Source organism: Argiope bruennichi, chromosome X2 (assembly GCF_947563725.1).
Source record: "Argiope bruennichi chromosome X2, qqArgBrue1.1, whole genome shotgun sequence".
NCBI lineage: Eukaryota > Metazoa > Arthropoda > Arachnida > Araneae > Araneidae > Argiope > Argiope bruennichi.
The window spans coordinates 126,758,321-126,780,419 of NC_079163.1; the positions used below are offsets into that span (position 1 = coordinate 126,758,321).

Below are 22,099 nucleotides of genomic sequence, written 5' to 3' on the forward strand. Positions count from 1 at the left end.
CTTAGGCTTACTTCATTCAGAGCTCACCATTCTGGACAATGAAATTCAGATTCCTTGGTGAGCAAAACCTTAAAAAAGGAATGAAATTTCTGTTGAAAAACCCATCGTCAGTAGAAAGATGTGCGACCGGAATCCGCGTAACTCTGGAATGGACCCTCTGTGGGATGGTGGATAAATGATACTCTTGGGAGGACCGATTGGATGAAGCATGACGTCATGCCCTCTCTCGTCTCATCTAATGGTTTTAAACGGCCTTGCTCTGAAATTGTTCTCTTTCAAAGTAAAGGAGAAAATAAAAAAGAACTTATTCAGTCCTAATGCACTACTTTTTACTCTGGGTAGAAAAATATTTGAAGTCCTGTTACAAATTTTCCTTCGGGGAGTATATACATATAGTAATTCGAAGAGAAAATTTTTAATTTGGATTTTTATTCCATGCTATTGCTCAGTTTTTGAAGAAAAGCGAAAGGAAGAAATATAGTAAAATTTCATATCAACATGGCAGATCAATTTTTCATATCCAGAATATTTGTCCCAGTTTCGCTATCCATTTATTTTTGGCTATAACTTGGGCTTATTCCAAAAAGAAAACGTTTGATTTATGGTATAAAGATTAAGGAAATATATTCATGTAGTTTCGCTTCGTAAGATTCTTTTAAAGAAAAACATGTTCTTCATAATATGTAAATACTTTAACTTGCAAAGTTACTTTTATCTGTATAAAACTGCATAAATTTCAGACGCAAATGAGAAATTTTATCACTTAAAAATAATAAATCGTCTCGTCAAAACCTGCGTCTTCTAAAATAGAAAAATATTCTGACGGAAACCTTTAAAAGTGAAATATTATTTCTTCATAACGCCATTTTGATGTGTTTCTCGATTTCCCTGAATATTGCTTATTTGTATACCAACTATTGCAAACAATGAAGATTTGCATTGATTATATAAGATCACATTTTATCGCCATCTAGAATTAAAATTTGATTTCTCTTGTAACAAGAGTTAGTAGTTTTACATCAAGTTTTGAAACAACAAGAGAATGATTTTGAAACAAGCTATGTCATTTTCAACCATAATCAAATGATAATTCAGGCATTGTCCCACGCTTCGAACTCAATTGAGAACGTTTAAATTACGACTGCATATACGATACGTGCCAGTCCACTAAGATGATAAATATTCTGTAGAATCGGTTTTTCAGCACGCAAACCTCAAAACTCAAAGACAAAGCTTCAAAGAACGTAGCATGAAAATTCAAACGTAAACATTATGAAAAGCCAATGATGAAAGAAAATTATTATTTACAGTTATTGTAAGTACAATAAAACGTTATTTGTAGGTGCTGAACTTATGAATAAAATGTTATTTGCATGCAAATTGTCGAATTCTCTTTTGATAGACTTCGTTTCTTTCTTTTTTTCTCGAATACGAAATAGGAAGTAATGTAATCGAGAGAATTGGAACTCGAAATTTCGACGAACCTCTGTGTTTCAAACCTCCCTAAGTCCGAAAGATACATTTTTGGAATTATGTCTCTCTGTGAATACGATTACTCAAATATGCTTTGAGCTAAATGAATGAGATTCCACATAAGGTCGGATTACTAAATTGCTAGATTTGTATAAGTTTTTGAAAAAAATCCATTCACAGGAAGTCTGTCTGTCCGGGTAAATGAAATTCATTTTAACGTTATAATTACAAAACAAAAACAGCTTGAAGCATAACATTTAATACACAGAATTATCACCAAAAGTATAGATTTGTATCAAATTTTAACTTGTAAATGTGATTTGATTGACAGTGCCAGCATCTAAAGTGTATATTCTTATCTAACTTTGAGCCAAATCTGACAAAGGGTTGATCGTCTGTCGGTTTGAATTTTGGCGTACATGTAAACAAAATAAATCATCAAAGGCCGCAATGACTTCAATAAACAAAGTTTGTATGTGATTTTGTGATTGCAGTCGTAGATTTATGTCAAATTTGGTTGCAGTCAGAAGTAAAGAAAAACATACAAAATACATATGCGTTTTACTGGTGTATTATCCATATGGCAGCGATTAATCGCAAAGATCTATATTTTATATTGTTTTGTTTACCACAGCTGTGGAATTAACACACAACTACTGGTTTTTTTTAAAACTATATTACGGAGTTTACAACTTTCATGTACGGCGCTTTGAAGATAAAAATCTGAGGATTCGTGAGATTCACAGCCTTGACGAAGGTCCGCAAATTTATACTGAGGTTGGGGAGGATAACACCTCCATAAGAGAATATATGAGAATGTTTCGGGAAGATTACTTCTATTGGTTTAAGTGAATGAATATCGTTTTTGTGCTTAAGATATGACATTTAAGAGAGGGACGCAGTAGCTTGGTTGTAACATTTTGGGATAAGACCAAATAAGTTTCAAAAATCGGCTCCGCCAAAATCTGTTGCGCAGGGGTCCTGGTTGACTTTAAATTGGATATCCTGGTCAAATGACAACCCACTGGTGTAGTTAGGAAGACTGAAGAATTGGTGCCGGTTCAGGTGTCTTTCTGATGACAATTTAAGTCACGAAGTCCATCAAAATAGCCTTCTTCATTTCATTTCTTCTTCTAACTAATTTCTTCTTCTTTTCGACCTGTGTTTTTTCAGGAATATACGTTTTGGATAATTGCTTTTTAAAATTATGCTTGTAAAATTTAAAGCAAACTTATATTAAACATTATTTCGTTTGATTTTATTTTTGCTGTCGAATCTAACTTATCATCAGACAAATTAAAATTACTCAGATTCTAGTTTCATTCCCAACTAATTATAGTGTTTTGAATTAAAAGAAAAGAAAAATAATTTTAAATGCAAGCTTCTATTAGTGCACTAAACAGTAGAAATTTTTTTCAATTATTTTTTACTTATTGATCTTTGTTTTATAATTTCTTTCTATAAATATTATGAAATCTTATAATGAATTTTTTTCTTGTATTTGCTACCAGATGGTGCAACTCATATGGAATAAATGTAATTAAATGAATCGATTAACTGCTAATTGAGTTCTGTTATATTGAAATAGTATAGTGTTGTCGAGATTACACAAAAGTAATGAGTAAAAGAAAGAGAAATACAGGGTAGTTATAATTGAAGTGCAAGTGTTTGAAGGACTGTAAAAGAAAAACTACTTGGAGTATGTTGAAGAAATTTGGTATATGTTATATTTACAACAAGGAAAAATTAATTACACAATAAAAAATTTTAGTTCATTTTTTTGCAATAGATGGCTCTGTAGATTATTAAAACGTTGTTTTTGCTCTGTACTATGTTAAAATGAATACCACTTCAATTTTAAAAACATTATGATGATAAAAGTCATGTATCTTTAAGCTATAGCAATGATTGCCAAAGATAGAACGTGCTCTGTTAGTAAAATGTTATTACCAAAAGAATAGCAATTTGAGTGTTGCTTTGAAAGAATATCGCCGTCTTAAAGATTTGAGAAAAGGACCGACGTCTGTGAATGGCTTAAAGAAAATGATTAATAAATTTGAAGCTACAGGACCTCGGAGTGCTCCCTGGAACTAGAGGAAGAGCTGTGAATCAGAAAGTTATGGAAGAGATTAAAGAAGAAATTGATTCAGGGTTAGTGGATCAGCGACCTGTAAGTGCTAGAAGTGCAGCAAGGATTTTATCAAAACCACGAGCGACTGTACGCAAAGTTTTGTGCTACATTTTAAAACGCTATCCGTATAAAATTAAAATTATGCAGCACTTGCAACCAGGCGATCCACAACAAGGAATTAATTTTGCCAACTTCATTTTTGCTGAAATTGATGAAGACGAATCATAGATTCTAAGGATTTTGTGGACTGATGAAGCACATTTTACTTTATCTGGACAAGTCAACATCCATAACTGTAGGATATGAGGCTCATCCAACCCGCCTACTGTTTTTGGGAAACCATTGCATTCAACGTTTGTTACAGTTTGGTGTGGCATGACTGCTGACTTTATTATTGGTCCATTTTTTTTTTCTCGAAAATCTTACACCAACAGGGCTAGTTCTCTGCACCGTAACAGGCACTAGCTACACTCACATTTTAGAATGTATATATGATTCCTGCTTTGCAAGACATAAACTGCTTCGATTCAATAATATTCATGGAGATTCAAGATGGAGCATCAGCTCATATTTGTCATTGTGTTTCACAAAGCTTCGCCGAACTTTCATTGAGGAATGTTTGAGAAAATGTTTCCAAAATGCGTGACCACCACGTTCACCTAATTTGAATCCTTGAGATTTCTGGCTCTGGGAATATTTAAAAGATCGCGTCTACATGGACAAACCTAACTCTGTTGTTGCTTTAAAAGCAGCATTACTAGACATATCTTGAAATTCAGCAGGAAACCATAGGTGCTACTTTGGATCACGCTGTCTTGCATCTACAGCATTTGATAGAACTTGAAGGATCCCATATTAAACAAATATTGTAATACATTACGCATTTCATATTTTAACAAAGAAAAATGTTATAATTACAATGTATAAAATATTGCCATTAAAAAGCGCCACCTATGACAAAAGTTGAACTAATTGTTTTTATTATGTAATTCATTCCCCTATGTTGAAAATATAACATATACCAAATTTCATCAACATACCCCAAGTAGTTTTTCTTTTACAGTCCTTCAAACACTTGCACCTTAATTATAACCACCCTGTACTTGTGAACAACTCCTAATCCATTTCTATAGTACTTGCAAATAATATCTGTAATAAAAAAATTATAAAAAATACTTTTTAATAACGAAACCTATTCTTTTCCAGAATTCCTAAGGTCAAAGTTAAAATCACAAAATCGTATGGTTCTAATATAAATTTCAAAAAAAAAAAAAATTAAATACGTAACATATAAGATTAAAGAATTTTCTTTTTTTTTTAATAAATAGTAAGACTGGTTTTTTTTTACATTGTAGTTTTTAGTGCCGTAGGCTTTAACAATTTTTTATAAAAAAGTATTATTTTACGCAATATAGAACACTATTAAAAGTTTACTTTTTTAAAACTTAATTTTTATTATTTGAATCTTTTAATCTTTAGTATCTTTTAGGATTCTTCATTACAATTATTATGGAATCCTGTAGCCTAATTTTATCGAATTCGCAATCAGATAGCACCTTTACTATTGATTCGAAACTAAACAAAATTAAACCAATGACTGGAAATTAAGTTTCAAAAATATTAAAATAACGTATTATTTCAGAAAAGTTTTGAACTCCGATCCCTATGGACTGAGTGAAAAATAGATCACAAAATGTTATTTTCATGAACACGAAACAAGCAAAGTTAAATAAAAAGGTATTAAAATAACACATTCATTTCGAGAAACAAATATGTTTATTTTTTATAAAATAGATGAGCAAAATAAAAATATATATCCAAATGAATACATTTGGTTAGTGGAAGCATAAAATTCTGCGAGATCTTATAACAGCTTTTTCTGTAGTTTTGCATTTTAAATGAGACACATTTCGATGTAAAACAATGTCACAAATAACCTTTTTTCTTCATTTACCACAAACTTTCAACCAATTATTGAAATTTTCAATATCAGTAAAGGGTCTACCCGTTTTGCGCCATTTGAAATGTTTGCATGCTCTGTTTTGAACTTCATATTCTCGGAGATTTTTATCATTCAGCTTTGAATAGTTCTACCTACTATTTATAGCAATGCATTATTTCTGATTACTTCGTGAAAAAAATATTTTTACTTGCACAGTCCCCTACAAATAATTGATATTCTTGGGTCGTCATTTCTCGCATCAAAAAACGTAAACAGTCATATCGTACCTTGCCCCAGTGGCCGATACGTTCGACCATGCAGGACTCAAAGACCTCTTTTGTGTTTTGAGGTCCGCTTCAGTGATTGCAAGAACCTCAGTACATACTGATCACGGAATTGCATTAATTAATTAAAATATTAGAGTGGAATTTGCACTCCACTGACATTTTTAACGATTTCTTAGTGCTAAGCTCTGTTTGCAAATAAAAACTTAAACAAAAAATGTCATTGACGCTGGAGAAGGTTACTAGTTTCCCTGCTATCTGTTTTACTATAAAGGAATCCCAAATCGGCTCTTAGAAAGATTCACTATTCGAGATATATTCACAAGTTTGCAAGTAAGTTAGCGTGATAAGAGAATTTTATTTTTTCGCATGGTGATCTAGTTTCTTTGTGTAAGCAATCTAAAATAAACCATTATTAACTGCTGGATTTTTCCTTCAATTCTGATTTTGTTTGAATTATCATAACGCTAAGAAATTATTATAAAAATATTTGCGCTATTGTACAATATTGTGCAATATTATACAGTATTATATTAGTTTGTAGAAAGTCACAAATATAAGCAGTCAATTCAAATTGCATATGTTTAATGTAACCATATTGTCAGTCTTTCTTTACGGTAGTTAAGCTTGGAACCTTACGAAACTATAAAGCAGAAATGAAATGAGTTCCAAACTACTTCTTTCAGAAAGATTCTTAAAATATATAGGACAAATAAAATTTCAAAGATTGATCTATGTAAAAAATCTTCTGCCATATCTATTTCCGCTAAAATTGAAAAACGGCGCCTGACATGGATTGAGCATACATTTAGAATGCCGACAAATGATAATACAAGAATTGCACTAACATGAGCACCGGATGAAGAGAAGAAGATAAAAGCCTCTTAGCACCGTATAGGTATGAAGAAAAGAAATTCTTTTGGATGGTCGAATTAGAGATGAGTTCGGGAGGCAGCATGAGGCAGGCTACTGTGGCCTCATGCAAGAACTTGATTTGAAAAGAAATGAGGATGATGCAATTTTATAGATTTCATACAGTATTTTCACTATTGTACAATGCAGTACGATATTGTATAAATGTTCGATATTATACATTTTTATTCTATACTATAGGGTTTATGCAATATATTCGATTTTTTTAATACTATGATATATTACATGTTCGACATTATAAGATACTGTAAAATTATGTTCGATAATATGCAATACTTTTCGACATTGTACAATATAGTATTGTACAATTTTATAAGATATTGCGAATACTGTAAGGTTCCATTTTATTTACAAAACCTGTGTGCATCTGGATAAGAAAAACTGGACTGTGATTGGGGGATACATTAGTTTTAAAATGTACTATGTTTTGTACCCAAGAGCTACGCCAAATTATTGCTTTTATTAAATGAGAAAGCTTTGATGTAGCAGTAGGGATGTGCTAAACTTGTAGCCTTGCCTTTATTTTGCAATAAAGTGGTAGATTGTGGTTAAAAGTGGAGGTAGGTCAAAAGTTAACTAATTTTTTTTATCTAACCAGATAAGGTTAATAAATTAAGTTAAATTTAAAGTAGTCATGCATTCTTTTGCTGCATTAAAGTGAGAATTTCAAAAGTGCCTTTTGAGCTTTGATACATCCAGCTCTTAGTTTCGATTCAAAATTTCAATTTACTTTTCAAATATTAATAATGCAATTTTCAGACGTGACATCTATTTATCAAATCAATCAGAATTAATAAGTATTTCACATAGATTAATGAAATCTGTATATTATTTTATGACTTCAAATTATTTCTCAAGTAGGCATGACAACTGAATGTTTATATTCGAAGCGTTTACAAAATGAAATAAATCAAACAAAATGCAACCGATTGTATTAATTTAAATCTTGCAAATATCTTTATATCAGAGAGATGCTTGTATGTAAAATGTCGGAGAATCTATTGTGTAATGATATTTCAAATAAAAGATCCGAAAGCTATTTCAGAAATTCAAAGTATCAAACAACAAATTTATATCAACCTCTTAATCCAACTCCAAGAATTATTTACAGCCAGCCGATAAACTCTTAGAAACACGAAGACCTCAAACCCTCTTTCCTTATGAAAAGTTCCTCTATTAAGTCGCTTCAAAGCATTTGTAATGTTTACGTATTCCATAAGGTATTCAGGCTCGCCTTCGTAATCTAAGTCGTTCCACCTGATATATTTCTACTGTCATTCCAGAGTTTTTCCCTCTTGGAAGCCGTTCTGTAGCTACAGGTGGTTGGAATGAGTCTCTTGGGAGAATTCCGCAGGAGAAGTTTTTCCTTTTTCTAAGCTGTTTCAGAGAGGTGGGGCTTTTTCTTTGATTACCCAGGAGAGCATTGATGTAAACTAGAGCTTTAAATAGCTGATGAACAAAATCAATTTCTTTCATTTTAATTTATTTTGGAGTTGCAAAAATGATTTACAACTTATTGTGCTGATTATTATTCTGATTATTTGCTCTTATGGGAAAAAAGTAAGCAAGACAATAATCAGCAAATTAAGTTGTAAATCATTCTTACAATCAATAATTAAATCATCATCAAATTTATTAATTTGATCCAATTGAAAATTAGTGATTAGATTTGAAAATATCCTCTCACTCGTTGTATTTCTCAATATTATTCATAAATATAATTAAAGCGGAACCTAATGGTGGTTAAACTTTTTTTTTCTTTATTTATTTTTTTTCTGTAAATTTTCCACCTTTAATAGACGAAAAGAAAATTATTTACTAATGTTATGACATCTTCAGGACATAAATCTAGTTCCATTTGTTTACAATAGATAAAAAAAATTATTAAATAATCAATTTTGTATTGAAAAGCTAAATAAGAATATCCTCTAATCTAAATTTAATGCAATTTATTTTGTTGTATTAATATCCTGTTTTAAGCAACTTTAGGGCTGTTTTAGAGCCAACCTCGTAAATTTCAACAACTATCAGGTGAAGAGGACCACACCCGAGCTAGCACTTATTTTCTAAAATTCCACATCACACCAGAATTTATCTTTTACCGCTTCTTTCAGACTGATTACGTTCAGTAAATAAGACAAATATCTGCAGTTTTGGTGTCAAGAACATTTAGTGAAATTCATTCATGTAACTAATTGCGTTTTTGAACTCTCGTGTTCGTACGGACAGATAAATATATTTCCTATTGATAGATTTTTTTAAAAAAAGCAAAAATATTCAATTTGGTGTGAAGATTCTATTTCAGAGCTCCATCCATCAATGTCGCGCCTTTTGTGAATTATCACGCGGATAGAGTGTTTAATTCAGTTTGAGTTTTAATGCTACTGCACTATTAGGGAAAAGCTCTTTTGAACAGCGATCATATAATAAAGCCGCAACCTGAGAGGGCGCCCATTGTTCTTATCTTTCATACCACACCATCTGGTTGATGTTTGACCTACCACGTCAAATTTAGTCTTAAAATAATCATTCTGTTGGTCCATAAATAGAGGAGATCTTAAAGGAAATCGTGTCTCAATCCTGGAGTCCTCCGTTTGTAATGTTACAATTTATTATATGTATGCTAAGAAGACACTTTTCATTTTCAATGCGTAATTGTATAATAAAATCGCTAAGTTTGGATAAATCTATAACATTTTAGTGCCTATTATAGCGTTTTATTTCACTAGTTTCTTAAAAGAATTTTTGTTAATTAATTTTGTGTTTGCGTGTGTCTATGTGTGCAATTTTTGTAATTTTTATTAACTTCAGAATAAAGATTGAGTAAGCCTCAACCCTATTTCAATTTATTATGTGCTTGCTAAACAAATACCGCTCACTTTTAATTCGTAATTGGGCGAAAGTTTGCTTCTTTTTAATTTATATTGCAATATATTAATGTATTTCATTTCATTTTACTTTCGTTTTTAATTTATTAATTTTTACCACACAATTATATATATATATAAGTGAGTGTGTTTTACCCCTGATTCTTTGTTAAGGCTTTTTCTCACGTACAAACTCAATAATTATATTGTCTGTTATGCTACACATTTTTCTTTTCATGTTTACATTTGGATCTAACAAAGCTAATGTTTGCGAAATATAATGATAATAACGAGAAAACAAGTACCAGTTGTATGGACAAAAATGAATTTGTACAAATTCAATTTAAGTTTAATTTAAATTTGAATTAGCTGGAGAGTTTTCCCCGAAACTTTCTTACACACTTCTTAATCAAGCAGTTATTCTTCTCTCCCTCTCAATGAAAATTGCTATCAGGGCTATAAACTCCACGATTGCTCAAGTTTTATTTTCAGAATCCCACGCAAAACTTTTTATGCTTCTAATAGAATGAAGAAAACCTAATATGCATTTTGAACGTTTTTTTGCCGGCTAATTGAATACAAAATTTAATATAAACTTCAATTTCGTCACAAAATTACATTATATTTAACTACTCTCCTCTCGAACCGATGGTCAATCTGTGGACAAATTTCTTTCAAATTTTGGTATTCATCTACACTTTTCATTTAAAATTGTGCGTCATATTTTACACGTCAAGCTCTTAACGTTTTAAATGATCGTGTTCACTTTTATTCGACAGACAGACATACAAAAATGAGTGTGTGTGAGTTTCATTCAAAATTTGATAGGAATCTAAATGTATTTAAATATATTCGAATATCCATTTCAATGATCTTTCTTTTTGAGCTATCGTGTTTATAGGCAGACAGACATGAACACAAACACATGTGTCTTTCGGATTCGAAAAAGGAAAAATGAGTCCGTTGTCATTGTTACTATTAGATACGCTATAAATATACTCAACCATAATTTTTTAACCTTTTTTCCCTATTACAACAAAACTTTGCATTCATAATCATATTATTAAACTCTATTTTAGAAATTTTAAAAGATAACAATGGTTCTTTTCCACCAATTACTTTTCTCGCTATCTAATTTTAATTTCTGTCGTTTACAAAGAATGAAAAGGATTCCTTTTAAATGCTTAAGTAAATCAGGCCTTTGTTCGTCGTTCCATTGACTCCAATGAAAAGAAAATGGGCGGTGAAAAAACAGTGAACCGGTTCTTTTTATTCCGCCAATAAATCTTGGGGAGCGTTTTCATCTGGCGAAGGATTTGGCGACTTTCTCTATCGTTTCGATTCATTCGCTGGAAGTGAGACCGCGTCAATACGAGGTTGGCAGAGTCGCGTGCTCTCCAACACAGCGCGCCGACTTATCTAGACAAACACAATGAGATCATCCGTTTCTCTACTCGGGACACATTGCTGCTGGGATACAACATCACTTGGCACTTAAATCTGACACTGCCTGGGACTATTTACTTAGGAGTAGATCCAGGTTATGAAGGTAAGTGGGATAAATTTGCACACAACTTTTACTTCCGGGTGTAACGGACGGGCCGTTATAATTGACCCTACAAACGTGGTTCCGCTATTGGAAAATTTGGTGGAATGCATCATAGTTTTACTTGATCAGTTTTTAAAATTCAAAATAAAAGAAATTTTTTAAGCCGATAATTTATTAAACATTTATACAAAGAGAAGTGGTCAAGGGAATTAAAAATAATTAGAAATGCTTCTTAGAAATACCGTATAGTTTAGTTTGTACAACTGCTTTTTCATTAAAATAAAATAAATGATCTAAGCTGGTAATTCATTAAACGTGTATATAAAGACAGGAAAATAGAATAATTAACAAAACATTAGAAATACCTATTTTCACATGCATAGAATAATTAACAAAAAAAATTGAAATACCTATTTTCACATGCATAAAATTGATTCTTTCAATAGAATTTAATTAATTAAAAGCGAGTGTAATTAATATTTCAAGCAAAATACTGTGATTAGTAACTGTTTTTTGATTGTATGACGAATTAATTTATCTTTTTTATTCATTAAAAACAAAACTGCAATGATTTGTTTTTGTAATTTGTCAGAATCTCTATTCACTTAAAAATTTAAAGAACAAAAATTCTTAAATACAAATAAAAAATATATTTTATGATTGAAAAACTTCCGGTAAATAAAGGAAAATAAGATTTTTAAAAACCATGTGTCATAGCCTCACGTTTCTACTGCGCATGCTTTTTTCTGACGCACTTTTCACTCGTCTACCGCAAGACATTTGTAATTATTTTAAATCTCACTTGGTTGCAAGTAAAGGAATTAAAAAAAAAACAAGATGAAAAATAAAACCCAATTTTCTAAACAATTTCAATTGAAATCTAGAAGAATATGATCGAAATTTTTCTTTCAAAAACCTGCTATAATATTTGTATTTGTTTCTCAGTTTTTGCAGTTTTTATGAGTCAATGTATGTGGCTAAAAATTCCGTTTCTCTTTTTGTATAGCATAAATCCATGAAGATGCAATCGCTTACAAATAATTTACTTAGCTACTTTATTTTGAATCAAAAATTATATAACAAAAATCGCTTAGTTATAAATTATTTTTACATGTATTCATATTCCAATTTTTATAGCAGTATTTTGAAATTTTTATAAACCAATGTATGAATTCAATGTCTCCGTTCTTCTTGTTTTGTTCAATAAATCTATGAAGATACGGTCTTATAAAAATGATTCTCTGAACTATTTTATTTTAAATCAAATATGATAAGATCGAAATCATTTGATCAAAGTCTGTAATGGCGTTCGTATTTCTCTTTCAACTTTTACAAACGCATTTTTTCAGTTTTTATAAACTATGAATGTTAAGTCCCCACTTATTCTGTTGCTTTTATTAAATCTATGAATATACTATTCAACTGTTGAAATGAAATCAAGAATAATATGACCAATATTGCTTATTTCTAAAGCTGCCATTGTGTATTCGTTTTTCAATTTTTTAATCGTGTTTTCATAAAAAAAATAGGTGAGTTTTCTGTGACAAAAAATATCTTAACACATTTGTACATATAAATAGATAAATATCTCTTTTATGATTTCAGGAATTCTGATTAATTTCTATAAATGAGTATGAATTTGTGGTGAATTATTTGACTTCATTCATTCTGATGATATCCTTATCTGAATATGAATTTACAATCTTCATTCCTCTCATTGCCGCCAAAATCTATGAAGATACAGTTTCTCATCAATGATAGACGCTTTTATTACATTGGATATCGCATTTTACATTGATTGAAATAAAATTATGTCAATAAACTATTTAAATACTGAATATTTTAGGATCACATAGATTCCAATGGATTTATCGAACGGAGGACATTTCCCCCCTCTATTCGGTCTATTAGAATAAATTCTAAAACAAATTTCTTAAAATTTTAGATAGTTGGAATGAATTGCTTTTGACAGTTACAACTAATTTCTTATTTCGCAATTCAAGCATTTAATAAATACTTAAATAAAAAAATGATATAGATTGATATGAAATGAAATGTTTTATACTTTATTACTTTTAAAATAGGTAAATGAGGAAATTTAAAATTCAGAATGTTTGTTTTCGTTAGTTTTGAGTAATACATCAGAGATAAAACGATTCTTACTTTTAAATTTTAAATTCGTCAAGTTCATGCAAGTATGAATCATTTTGTCATTAGATGTCATTTATTCCATAGAATTTAATGAATGCAGTTGTTTTGGCTTTGTATTTAAATTTAAAGTAAATCCATAATAAAAATATTTGCATACATTGCACATAAATAACAATTGAAAATACGCACCATTTTTACAGATCGAGGGGGAGGGTTCTTCCTATGCTTTTCCTCGTATACTGAAATAATATGACGTGTTTTTTGTACAGTAAGGTAAACCGAGTAAGCAATTTGTATATCCTATTTCATTTATCTAAAATTTCATTTATCTTAGTCATTGGATTTTGAGATGATCCTTATACATCTAAGTTAGAATGTCCAAAATTTGATACAGATGTAGAATTCTAATGATAAAACTATACGCTATATTTCATTGTTCTAGCTTTTTGTGTTCTTGAATTATAGTGTTCACATACACAAGAAGCGTCAGACAGGCAAACTTTCTATAGACGAATTTCGTCCAGATTTTGACAGAAATCTATAGTTTTGAAGTTAAGATCGTATAACAAATTTCAGCGTTCTAGCTAGTTGTATTTTTGAGGACCTGACAAACAGTCGTAATTCTCAAACAAGTTTTTTTTATTAAATGTATTTTTAAATATGGAAATGTATCAGAATCTTGATATCAAATTCTTGTTATGCTTATAATATTTCAATATTTACAAATCGATATCACTTTTTATTTTGCTAACAATATTCAACACATACTACTAAGTAAAATGTTTTAAAAGTATCCGAAAAACAAGGGTTAAAGGCGAATGAAGTAGTTTTTATTAAAGTTTCTTACTCATATAATGAATAAGCTGTGTCGTTACGTATGCGCTAATTTTTAATTTGTGAAAATTGTTTTACAAATGAAGAAAAAATATCCTTTTTTTTTTTTTTTTTTTTCAAGAATTATCATGCCTGTACAGTGTACAGTGCCTAAACAGTTTTCATGTCTTTTATTTATGCTTTTTAAAAGTGCCTCTCAAAAAGACTTCGGGCCTAAAAATAATAATTTTAATTTAATCAATACCAAAAAAAATCCTTTTTTTTTTTCAAAATTTTTATCATTAATCATAAAAATGATTTATAAAATAGTAATTGGCATTGATTTTTATAACAGAATTTTCTTTCCCACTTTGGATCTTCTTTCCTTCGATATCGAAAAAAAAAAAAATCCGCATTCCAGAAGAATGCAGATTTTAACATTCTTTTGGAATACAATAGCGGCACTAATTAGTGCTCCGGAGCACTAATTATCACTCGTTTGAAAAACCATCATGAATTTTCTCCTTCAGAATTCAATGATAAACACTTATTTATATTTAATAAATACTATATTCATGCTATGCATGTCAAAATATTATTAAATAAACGAAATCATAATCAGCGCGTCGATAGAAACACAGAAAAAGTTTATATAAAACAGTGTCTGAGAGAATGCTAGCCTATGGATCATCAGCGTGATGTCTTAACCCAACACACATAATGAAGAAGAAACTATCTTTCATTAAGAGTCCATTCTTAATATACATTTCTGAAGAATATCGACCAACTCCAGCTGCAACATTGCAAGTCATACTCGGCCAAATACTATTCATCGCACGAGAATCCCTCTTACCTTTTCATAACAGATATCCAACCAGAAGACCGGGAGAGGAAGGTAATTGGTCGGTCTACTGACCCGCCTGAGTACTTCCATCTCAATGAAATCTCTTTGGAAGATGAAGGATTAAGCATAACCCACCCAAAAGCTTCAAATAGTTCAAACAGAGAAACAGAACGTGGAGTTGGAGCCACGTTCTACCTTTTGATCAATGACAACTTGTCCACCAGTGGTCTTCCAAACTGAATGGAAATAATTCCGTTCTTCAAGCTGAACCTATTCTACTTCATGAAGCATTTATATATGCACTTCAATTTTCAAACAATAGAGCCTTTAAAATAGAATACATGTGGGTAATAGAGAAAATATCATGGTATCTAATTCTAAGACCAAAATTTAAATTTAAAATTAGAAACAATTTTAGCAACCTCCTTTGAAATCCAAAATTATATGTCTCATTGGTAGAAGCTTATGTATGCAACAAAAATGATGAAAAATTAAACCATCTGACAAGAAACACAAGGCAAAATGGACAATAACAAAACTTCTTAAACTACTTTTAAAAGACCTCCTCCTCAAAAACATGCTTGAGGAATGGTAAAGACCTTGGAGTAACAATAATGCAGTTAAGAATAATTTTTAATATTCTGCCCTCAGTTAGCCTTTGTCCTACCAACTGGATAAGAGAGGATATTACTTTCTTCTCTGAACATGGCCCTTTCCTTGTTTATTTTAACAGGCTCACCCTCTCTATCAGTGATAAATGCAGCTGAGGTGAGATTGGCACTGTACATCACTGTGCTACGAAGTGCGTTATAACAGTCTCATGGTACATGAAGAAATCTGCACCAGACCTCAAACAAAAGGGGCTGAAATGATTGGACAACAACTTCAACCTTCCAAAAAATTTCATATTAAATTTATGAAAAGATAGAGATCTCTTCCAGCCTCGAACATCAAGTGTCTCGCATTCAATGATCAAGGAAAAACACCACTGAAAATTCACCCCTTTCAGTTCCATTTATGTATATATTATGAAAAGAGTTTTTATTCTTTGTAACTATTAAGAAATTAATTTTTCTAATTAGAATAGATTCTTTATTGCTTTTTATTTACCATTTTGGGATACCAAATGCAGGTGATATTATTCAATTCATAGTATAGATGTATTTATTATTATTCCAGATATTTCTTCTTTCTCTGTTAAAGAGCAGAAAATTTAAACTGTTACAATCTTTTCATTCATTTTTTTTGTTATATATGTTTGTAGCTTCCATAAATATTTATTTCTTCTAATTTATCTGCAAACATTCTGCTTAAAATAAGATTTCCGTATTCGCCTACCAAACTGTTCAGTGACCGGAATGATGATGTGCTCAGCTATATGGACAGGTCCTCTTCTGCTATTGTGCAAACCATCGAGCTTGTTCCGTTTTCAATATTTGTGCTCACAAACCAATAAAAAAACATAACTCTAAAAATCGCTTCTTCTGATTCAGGAAAGTCTACAACTTGGTAATTCATCAATAACTCGGGGTCATGAACAAATAAGAAAAAGCTAAATCTTGTGATTAAATATTTCATAATATTAAAATATTTTTATTTTTAAAATTCCAAAAATAAACTTGGGATATCAGATCTTTACGGATCAAAAAGTTATAATAATGTTTCTAATGCTAGAGTGATATCATAGTTAACCCTGGAATAAAATATATAACATATTATAGTTAATAGTAAGTAAAAAGAAAAAGTGAATTTTCTCTAAAGTGAAGACAATTCTTGCGATGAATATAAAAAAATTTCCTTCGCGTCATATAGCTTCATATTATGTAAAATGGAAATCATCGAATTTTACATCATCGAAATTAAATTTGAATTAAAGTTGAGATCCTAAAGGGGTTCATCAAATTATTCGTAATCAATAAAAGCTATCGGAGAAACGTTATTCATACTTACTTATATTAAATTTAGTATGGAGAACTTTTAACTGTGAAATTCAGACGGAACTAACTACTCACCGCTTGTTGAATGACCAATGAATTTAACTGAACACTTAAACTTGAACCAAAAATTGACTTCATTTACTAACTAAGACTTAATTTTAGAATTCGACAGTTTTAATAAATAATACTATTTATTAAATAAATCGTAAATAATTTTAAGGAATAAAGTGATAAGAGTAATAGATAACAAATTTTTGCAAATAATATTATCTATATGTAATTTTAATAAACAAATACTATATATTGCATTTTATATACCTATATAATAACAGTATACAATTTCTATATAATCTATTGTATTTTCAAATATTTTATGAAAAGCGAAATTTTTTATTTCACTTTTATTGAGTGCGTTATTAAGTTCTCATTTGATTAGACTTTATAAAACTATATCTCATGTAACTACTAAGGGTACAAGGAAATGCTGAAATATTTTACTGACTAAAAAAAATCAGGAGAGAAAATTCTTTGCAGTTTTTAATTTTTATTTCGAATTAACCGAATTAATTCTAATCGAAAACATTTATGTAATATGTTAGTAGGAAATTCAAGGGGCCACAGACAATACTGGGCCTGCCAATGAATTCCAATTAAAAATTTTCGTATTAACGAAGTTAAATTGAACTGCGTTTCGAATAAAATTACAATGAAAAGTAAAATATTAAACATTATTTTTCAAAATAATTTTACAGTTATTAAATTTTGTTGATTACTTAAAAATATGAAAAGGATTTTAATTAATTTTGCTATTTCAATGACACTTCTAAAATCTTGGCATTTTAACACACATTCTCTCTTTTGCACCCATCAATCTCGCTCTTACAGTAGATGAATCTCGATAAACGCATATCGGAAAAAGTATAACGCTGATGGATACCACAAGCCAAGGAAAAGTGAGAATCTATTCGTTGAAAAACTCTTGAAAAGTTAAAGAATAAAAAAAGGGCAAAGGATTGAAAAACAAGAAGAAAATGGCCTTCTTTTCACTTTGGAAACGCTGACTCAAATTGCCTTAATACTCCAACATCTCAGTGCTCCTCATTACCGGTATCTGATTTTCTAGAAGTTTCTTATTTTATTTTTATTCACTCAAAAACAATTATTTTTCTGAAACACAAATATTAAGTCTATGATTTCCAGTTTATATTGAAGAGAGGAGAAATGTTATGAGTATTATCTACTACAAAAATTCATTCCTTCATCCAAATAGTGAATAATATTTTCAGACATATATTTTGAAGCAGAAACTTAATTCTTAAATGTAGGGTTATGAGATAAAAGATTATGGAGCTGTTTATTAACGCGTTCACCTTCTTAACTTATGACACCTTTCCTTCCTTGATATCTCTTAATTGTAGTAGAGAAAAAGTCATCTAATTAAATAGCAGGCGTGAATGACAGGTGAATCACATGGCAGCCAACGTTTAGAAACGAGGGGCAGGTTTCGGGGGAAATAGAGAATTCTGTTGCCATCAGAATCTCTGTACATGGCAATGAAATAATCGAATATTCATTGGGAAAGGAGAAAGATGGAGAGAAGAAGGAAAATAATGAAAACAAAGACGATACACAAACCAAGAAATTTAGATTGAAAGTAGTCACCAGATGATTGCAGAATGTCATAAAATTAGTTGAACGATATTCATCTATGTCAGTACATGATTTTGTGAAGCTTTATTTTATGCACAGTAACCTTTCTGGCGAAAATCGTAAAAGCAGCCAGACAATCGACGTTGTATGTCACCACACACAAAAAATGACTAGCATAGAAAATTGACTAGCATAGAAAATTACAGCTCGTGAAAAATATCCAGTTGTATTGCTTTCATGCTTTCTTCTCTTTAAAGACAAAAAAGACAGCATTTAGTTATACCTCACTGCACAAAAAAAATGACTTGAGTTACAAGGGAAATTATTGTACATGATAAGAAATATTCCGTTGTATTGCTCTCAACCACTCGCTGGTAAGGTGAAAGGGATAAAAGAACGCAAGCTAAAGCGATCTACTAAAGTGATGTAACTTTTTTAAAACGTTTTGAAGATTTTTTGTAAGCTCTGGATAATATCCCTGAAATATTAAAACATAATCGAACGAGTACTGGCGTATGGGGCAGTCATCTGGTGTTTAGACCAATAGTATGTATTTCAAGAAAATTCTCGATAATGCAGCGTCCATTACTTATTGCTATTTCAGGAGCCTAAGGGACTACCTCCTCAACAGCTCTGCAAGTGATAATGGGTATTCCACCTTTGCACTAATTACTCCAAAGAGACGCATACAATGCTACAGTGTGTAAACTTAGATTTCCCATTCTGTCAAATGACATAACCATTATGCCAAAGGAAATTGAAGAAAACGCTTCTGGTTGGTCAACACACCTGTTGAAACATCAAAATTCAAATCAAATATTCCTTGAAGACGGTGGCAATATCACCAAAAAACTCCGAATTGACACCGGCAGGTCGAAATCAGAGATAAAGTAGGAGCAACGGCCTGTATTCTGAATAACATCACCCACAAGGTCTACCATGCTCTCTTCAAAAAACACCAGGCGAAAATTCTCGCGCTTCACAAACTAGTGGAGCACATATTAATCCTCCCAACAGAAGAAATAACTATTATAGTGGACAACTAAGACAGAAGACAATCCAAAAACCCACAGTAGTATTAATAGGAAAATCTTCAGGTTACCATACCTCTTTCTTCACATCAAATTGTCGCGGATCAAAGCCCATTTGGCTTCACCAGAAATGAAGAAGCATACAGAATGGCTAAGGAGGTTGTAGAAATTGTTATTTTACCTGAAACACTACTAGAGTTACCAAAATCCTTCATCAAAACACTCATGAGTTAAAAGATGGCCACCTGGTGAATGGCTTAGGATGACGGAGATATTGGAAGGCTCGTTTACTATATCATTCCTAAAGTAATTGTACCATCCCTCAATTGGATACGAAACAAAATATTATTTTTCACAGGGCATGGGCCTTTTCCATCATATCTCCATAGATTCAACCTTGTAGAAATCCCATATTGTTCTTGTGGGGGAATAGACACCATCCATTATCCCATGAAATGTCTGATCACAGCTTCTTATCATTTGGCACTACTCAGCGAGCAATATAAACCTTTCTGGTTCCGCAGTATATCCATTAATAAAATATCAAGAGGGAAGTTCCACGATATGCTTAATCTATTCCTTAACGAACCCTGTCTTTTCCGTCCCGACCCCATTTAATTCAATAAAATGTATGCATTTTTTCTGTTCCACCCATTGAGTGGAGATCAGTGTTTGGATCCAATCCTAAAATGTTTGCTTATTTTCACATTTACAGCTTCTTCTAAAAGATGATATCTTATTTTCAGCCTTCTTAATCTCTTTTTGGAAGAGAAATTAAAATCAACCTCGAATAAAGAGCTCTCCTTGTATTTTCATCCCTTCGTCAATCCATCAAAGGCAGTAATTTAGTTCCCTTGCTTCATTTATAGAACTTCACTGCAAAATGAACTGCGATTCACTTTTCTCAAAGCGAAACTTTTCCCTAAAAACTTTTCTTCAAAATCGAATATTTGAACTTGCTGCAAATCAATATTTTTTTCACTTTACTTTAAACTTTTGAATTACTTACTTTACCTGTTCAAGATACATGGTTTTTTCTCCACTCTTATTTTTTGCCGCCAAGGTTTTGTATTTTATTACCGTATTTATTTTGGTTGTATATTTGTGCGTTTAAATGACTACTTACTTTTACACCTCCTTTTTATCTTTTCATATTTTTTTTTTTGGCTTTTATAATATTTTTTTAAATTGTCCTCTCATTTTACTCGCACACACACATATATATTAAAAGCAATTTTTGTCTTTCTCATAAAACCTTTTAATAAACTCTTCAGCATTTTCTGTTACTTTCACTTCATAGTGAATTAATAACTAAATGTAAAACCTGAATCCTGATTAAATCGCAGTTTACTGTGATAGTTTATGGAAAATTCAACTCTCTATACATTAAAAAATTGAGGATTTGATTGAGGTCTCTTTTTTCACTTTTCACGTTTTGTTTTGTTTTTTGTAAGTATTTTTTATTTATTCTGTCTGTTTTCTGTTTTTTTATAGATTATTCGTTTTTATTGGCTGATTGTTTTTGTTATGTGCAGTTGTGCAATTTTGTGTTTTCAGAGTTCTTGTTACCAACATATTTCTGCTAAATTTTGTTACTCAGAAGAGCAGTCCTATCTCTTGTACCTGATACTGATCAGTATTCCTTAAATTTTTATTTTAAACTATTAAATTTTGACGCTGGTAGCCTGAGGAGAACAAAGAAAAATCATTACCTACAGCGGTTGTGATTTGGCTTCCACATCAAATACACAACATTATTTAAATGATCTTAAAGTTATAGTTGCTTACCTTATTCCATCATGAGACTCAGATTACAAGATCCACCCCCAAATAAACTTGGCCTTGTTTCAAAATATAAATATAAATAAATTAAATTAAACTTCCTAAAATTCATTAGTTAAACTTCTTAAATAACACACTGACAGATGGACATGATTTTCATAACCTGAATACAGATATTTTCCTTTTTTATTCGTTGTACTAAATTCATTTGCTATCGTCACTTTTAATTTTACTGTTAGCGACAGAGAATTATTGCGACGCTGAAAATATATTGCAGAGTTTTGGAAACTTAATTAGGGTTTGAACTGAAATAACATGAGTGGATGGGAAAATTGCACTTTTATCTATTTAATAAAAATAAAATAAAATAAATTTATTTATGTACTAAAATGTAAAAATAATCTTTTTTTATCAAAGATGTGGAGATAAAGGCAAAAATCGTAAAAGATGAGTCATCGATATGAATGTTCTAAACAAACTTTTAATTTCTGGTCAGCTAATCACTTTTTATAATAATTTGCCTTTAATTTCTTGATTATTTTGAGTCTTAGACGCTATTATGAATTTTGCTTCTAGCACCAAATGCGTGACGAAAGTATTTTATACATTTTATTCTTAAAATTACATTTAGATTGAATTGGATAATTCCTTTTTGTAATTATCATGGAATCTGGTAATCCATTTTTCTCAAATTCCCTACCACATGTTGCCT

General features: G+C 30.7%; 1 protein-coding gene across 2 annotated transcripts in view; it reads left to right on the forward strand.

Annotated features, from left to right (window-relative positions):
• The first annotated feature begins 11,042 nt into the window (after window positions 1–11,042).
• Window positions 11,043–22,099, forward strand: part of LOC129960650 (kyphoscoliosis peptidase-like) — a 96,582-nt gene continuing 85,525 nt past the window's right edge. For both annotated transcript variants that reach the window (XM_056074198.1, XM_056074199.1), the window contains exon 1: window positions 11,043–11,179. In XM_056074198.1, the coding sequence (XP_055930173.1) occupies window positions 11,174–11,179 (6 nt within the window). In that variant the 5' untranslated portion in view covers window positions 11,043–11,173. The remainder of the gene's footprint in view (window positions 11,180–22,099) is intronic.